A 6,068-nucleotide genomic window follows, 5' to 3' on the forward strand; every position below is an offset into this window, starting at 1 on the left:
ACTTTGAATCCCGTTCCTTGAAGAGTTACTTCTGAGTATCCTTTTATAGCAACTGTTTTCACCATCAGAACTTGTAGGATATAAGTAATCTTTCTTTTCTAGGATAGTGACATAAATGCATATCAATAATAGGACTGGTGCAGAACATGGTTGACTTGTAGCGGTGCAAAATCATTTGAATGTTATGAACCGGTCAGAGAATGTCTTCATTAAGTGATCAATAAATAGCTCTTTTAATGACTCGACATAAAGTCTACGAACAGCCGGTTGGGAAATTTGAGCTTCTTCTTCTTCAAACGGTTGAATGTTACGCGGTCTGAAATTCAAGCAGTTGAAGACTTGGCGGTTTGAAATTCAAGCAGTTGAGCTGGTTCATTTCTAGATTCTTCTTATTTAGACGGTTGAATGTTAAGCGGTCTGAAATTCAAGCGTTTTGAAAACTCGGCGGTTGAGCTGGTTCCTGTTATACACAAAAGATTGCAGCTGTTTCGTGAAATAGTTAAGTACTGTTTTGATTTTGCCAATCACCAAAACTCTTAAGTAATTTCCTTAGCATATCTTTTAAATCTCCTATATTCTAAAATATATATTTTTAACATACTTACAAATTAATTTGTCATAAATAATTTTTTTAATTAAACAACTCAATAATTATTCTAAGTATACCAAAATTACAGATAATTAATCACATGTCCTTACATTATCCACTTTCCTAAAGATTTAGGCACAAGCACAACATTAGATAAACAACTCAGAAATTGTACCTCTTTAATGTGACTCGCCTTCAACAACTCTTACACTCGCTCTTGTATAATTGTATCCTTCTCTAGCCCAAAGCACCTCATCTTCAACACCACGGGTCTGGCATCACCCATTACATTTATCTGATGTTCCAGAACATCTGATTGGATGCCCGTAAGATCGGAAGCCGACCAAGCAAATATATCTTTGTTATTCTTTAGACACTTTAGAAACCAACCTTTTAATGGTTGGGCTCGGGTTTTGGTTATTCCGACCTCACCAGATGGGGCGAATATGATAATTTTTTACAATATTTTTTCGTGGTAACTTGGGTTGCCTTCCCTATAAACCTTAAGTGGGCATGCCCTCGTTTCTCGGGCTGAATAAAGTGCTGGATTTTAGCTACTTCCTATTCTACTCGGAATTCTTCCACATAACACTTTCAAGCGATTCTCTGATCACCTTTGACTTTTCCTATGCCGCTCCCCGCAGGAAATTAATTTTTTAATAAAGAGCATATGACACTTCCATGAAGGTGGCCATGACATGCTGGTCCAAAATAACATTGTAAGTAGAAGGGGCTTCTACCACAATAAAGCTGACTATTTGGGTCTTCCTAATATTACCCAGACTTAAATATAAAGGCAATTTTATCATCCCCACGGGATTGAAAATGTGTCTCATGAATCAAAATATGACGGTGGCTAATGGTTCCACTTTATATTCTCCCAAGTCCTTCTGATAAATGGCCTCTTTAAACAATGCATCCACTGAACTGTTAGAGTCCACAAATATCCGAGACACTTCATAATTGGCTAATATCGATCGAATAACCAAAGCATCATTGTAATCGTTGGACACACCTCGAACATATTTAGGTACTAACAATATCATCAGCTTAGTTTGGATTTTTCTGACACCGACTTCTAAACCTGATGTGATCTCGCTGAGATGGGTGAGCCGGGTTAGGAGCTCCAACGGATCAAATCAATAATTTATAGTGTTGGGGAATTTGAGTGAAGATAATGGCTGTGATTAACACCTGCAAACAATGAAAGAAACTCGTGAATGGGCGCCGGAGAGGTGTCCGGCGTAGCTACTCCGATGCTAAAGTCAGCAAGTTGAAGATGAATAAAAGCAATATTTGAGAGAAAATATGTGTAATGTTTTGAGTTCAAAGATTTCAGAATGTTTAAATGACATTAATACCTTCTATTTATAGTAGAAAATGGGGTAGGTACCTCGATTCTCGTGCAACCTACTAAATATAGCAAGTCGTCTGCCCATACTTGTAGCTTATGATGACTTCTAGGACACTCCAAACCCAAGTTGTTCTGACAGATTAGACTGCTTATATTAATCACACTCGAGTGTGGTGCAATTCTCGAGGTGGCCCGGGTAATAGATTACCCGGGTATTTGTATGAGAACCCGGGCTATGATGACTGCTCGGGAATAGGAGAAGTGCCCGGTTAGCAAAGTAGCCGGGTGACTGCGTGAGAGCCCGGGCTTTTAATTGAACACCCAGGAAGAGACGTAGTGCTCGGGCTTTCGAGGATTTTACCCGGTTCATCAATGACCCGGATCCTTATGGGGTATCACCACCCATCTTTAAAATAGTCGGGCTAGAGTTTGACTCGCTGTCCCAATCAGTCACACTTGTACTTTTGTTGAAACATCATTCAGAGTGAGTAAGAGCATCGGGGCTTTGAATATCCAATAGATGAAATGGGATACCGGGGTCTGCTACAACCCGAGTTTTGAATAAGACGCCGGGGTCTCATATCTCCCGGGCTTTAAGTGTAGTGTCATTATTATTCTCGAGTAATCCAAGGGGTGTCATTATGACACAGGCTTTAGCATTTATACCGCCGAAAAATCGTTTCATATCCCGAGGCAATAATGAGTCTGTCTCCTCGATATTCGTACATGTTCTTTCATTTGCTTGCACCATTTCCTAGATCCATTCTGATCGTCCACGTGCATCTGGGCCGGGGAGCATGTCCCGGGACTTGGGAATGGTCGAGGTGCGGTGCCCCGAGCCAGGGTGTAGTGCCCTGGGCTTTTAAGAACCAAGGTACGGAGCCTTGGGCCGGGGAGCATGTCCTGGGACTTGGGAATGGTCGAGGTGTGGTGCCCCGAGCCAGGGTGTAGTGCCCTGGGCTTTTAAGAACCAAGGTACGGAGCCTTGGGCCGGGGAGCATGTCCCGGGACTTGGGAATGGTCGAGGTGTGGTGCCCCGAGCTAGGCTGTAGTGCCCTGGGCTTTTAAGAACCAAGGTACGGAGCCTTGGGCCAGGGAACATGTCCTGGGACTTGGGAATGGTCGAGGTGTGGTGCCCCGAGCCAGGGTATAGTGCCCTGGGCTTTTAAGAACCAAGGTACGGAGCCTTGAGCCGGGGAGCATGTCCCGGGACTTGGGAATGGTCGAGGTGTGGTGCCTCGAGCCAGGGTGTAGTGTCCTGGGCTTTTAAGAACCAAGGTACGGAGCCTTGGGTCGGGGAGCATGTCCCGGGACTTGCGAATGGTCGAGGTGTGGTGCCCCGAGCCAGGGTGTAGTGCCCTGGGCTTTTCTTCAACAACCGGGGCCTAGTACCTCCCGTCATAAGATAACAGAAATATTCATAACATTCTTTGAGAAAATATATTTTTCATTTATTTCTTCCATCAAATAATTACATCTGTCACGCATAGTACTTCTTTAAATTAAATACATTCCAAGGCCTTTTGAAGAGATGTCCTTGAGCATCTTCTAAATAAAAGGATCCCGAGCTGACTTTTCGGGTGATTTTATAAGGTCCTTCCCACCGAGCTTCCAGCTTCCTAACATCCCCAGCAGGGTTGACTTTCTTCATGACTAGATCCCCTACTTGGAAGTCTCGGATTCGGACCCTTTTGTTGTATGATTTCGTAACCCGGCTCCTGTATGCCTCCATGCGAATGAATGCTCGGTCTCTCCTTTCTTCTACCAAGTCCAATTCCATGGCCCGGCTTTGGTCATTGTCTTCCGGGTAAGATTCTACCCGGGGAGAAGTTTTCCCGATCTCAACTGGGAGGACTGCTTCAGAACCATATACCAAGTTGAAAGGAGTTTCGTGTTTTTAAGATGAATTTTTGATTCCATAACTAGAAGAAGTTTAGAACTTACTGTAATATTAAAACTAGCTGATATGCCATGAACAAAGATCGGTTAATTTTATCGGAAAGTGTTTTAAGTGTGGCAGTCCAGACCTCCCAGTCAGCAAGTTGAAGATGAATAAAAGCAATATTTGAGTTCAAAGATTTCAGAATGTTTAAATGACATTAATACCTTCTATTTATAGTAGAAAATGGGGTAGGTACCTCGATTCTCGTGCCACCTACTAAATATAGCAAGTCGTCTGCCCATACTTGTAGCTTATGGTGACTTCTAGGACACTCCAAACCCAAGTTGTTCTGACAGATTAGACTGCTTATATTAATCACACTCGAGTGTGGTGCAATTCTCGAGGTGGCCCGGGTAATAGATTACCCGGGTATTTGTATGAGAACCCGGGCTATGATGACTGGCCGGGGAGCATGTCCCGGGACTTGGGAATGGTCGAGGTGCGGTGCCCCGAGCCAGGGTGTAGTGCCCTGGGCTTTTAAGAACCAAGGTACGGAGCCTTGGGCCGGGGAGCATGTCCTGGGACTTGGGAATGGTCGAGGTGTGGTGCCCCGAGCCAGGGTGTAGTGCCCTGGGCTTTTAAGAACCAAGGTACGGAGCCTTGGGCCGGGGAGCATGTCCCGGGACTTGGGAATGGTCGAGGTGTGGTGCCCCGAGCTAGGCTGTAGTGCCCTGGGCTTTTAAGAACCAAGGTACGGAGCCTTGGGCCAGGGAACATGTCCCGGGACTTGGGAATGGTCGAGGTGTGGTGCCCCGAGCCAGGGTATAGTGCCCTGGGCTTTTAAGAACCAAGGTACGGAGCCTTGAGCCGGGGAGCATGTCCCGGGACTTGGGAATGGTCGAGGTGTGGTGCCTCGAGCCAGGGTGTAGTGTCCTGGGCTTTTAAGAACCAAGGTACGGAGCCTTGGGTCGGGGAGCATGTCCCGGGACTTGGGAATGGTCGAGGTGTGGTGCCCCGAGCCAGGGTGTAGTGCCCTGGGCTTTTCTTCAACAACCGGGGCCTAGTACCTCCCGTCATAAGATAACAGAAATATTCATAACATTCTTTGAGAAAATATATTTTTCATTTATTTCTTCCATCAAATAATTACATCTGTCACGCATAGTACTTCTTTAAATTAAATACATTCCAAGGCCTTTTGAAGAGATGTCCTTGAGCATCTTCTAAATAAAAGGATCCCGAGCTGACTTTTCGGGTGATTTTATAAGGTCCTTCCCACCGAGCTTCCAGCTTCCTAACATCCCCAGCAGGGTTGACTTTCTTCATGACTAGATCCCCTACTTGGAAGTCTCGGATTCGGACCCTTTTGTTGTATGATTTCGTAACCCGGCTCCTGTATGCCTCCATGCGAATGAATGCTCGGTCTCTCCTTTCTTCTACCAAGTCCAATTCCATGGCCCGGCTTTGGTCATTGTCTTCCGGGTAAGATTCTACCCGGGGAGAAGTTTTCCCGATCTCAACTGGGAGGACTGCTTCAGAACCATATACCAAGTTGAAAGGAGTTTCTTGGATAGGTGCCCGGGGAGTAGTTCTGTAAGCCCAGAGAACACTGGGTAATTCTTCCACCCAATCCTTTCCTTTGCCTTGTAGCCTTGTCTTTAGTGCTTGTACAATAATTCTATTGACAACCTCTGTCTGGCCATTAGCTTGAGGATATGCAACAGAGGTAAAAGATTGAGTGATCTTCATTTCCCTGCACCATGACGTAATTCATTTGCCCTGAAACTGTCTCCCATTGTCCGAGATCAGTCTTCTGGGCACTCCAAACCGGCACACGATATTCTTCCACAGAAATTTCAATACCTCCTGCTCAGTGATTTTTGCCAAAGGCTCCGCTTCTACCCACTTGGAAAACTAATCAACAGCTACTAACAAGAATTTTTTCTGAGCTCGAGCAATTGGGAACGGACCCACAATATCCATTCCCCATTGATCAAAGGGGCAAGATGCCCAGATAGGCTTCATGAGAGTGGCCGAGCTGTGCTTAAAATTTGAGTGATGTTGACAGCCCTCACAAGCTTGGACCACCCGAGCAGAATCTTGACTTAAGGTTGGCCACCAGAAACCAGCAAGCATTGTTTTTCGAGCCAAATACATTCCTCCGAGTTGCTCGGCACAACATCCTTCATGAATTTCTCGGAGGACATAATCCACCTCTTTCGCCGATAGGCATTTCAAAAGAG

General features: G+C 45.2%; 1 protein-coding gene across 1 annotated transcript; it reads right to left on the minus strand.

Moving 5' to 3' along the window:
• Positions 1 to 4,980: 4,980 nt before the first annotated feature.
• Positions 4,981 to 5,574, minus strand: LOC142556853 (uncharacterized). The gene has a single exon (XM_075668353.1). The coding sequence runs from the start codon at positions 5,572 to 5,574 to the stop codon at positions 4,981 to 4,983; it is 594 nt and encodes a 197-aa protein (XP_075524468.1).
• Between the last annotated feature and the right edge of the window lie 494 nt (positions 5,575 to 6,068).

Source organism: Primulina tabacum, chromosome 9, assembly GCF_025594145.1.
Source record: "Primulina tabacum isolate GXHZ01 chromosome 9, ASM2559414v2, whole genome shotgun sequence".
Lineage (NCBI taxonomy): Eukaryota > Viridiplantae > Streptophyta > Magnoliopsida > Lamiales > Gesneriaceae > Primulina > Primulina tabacum.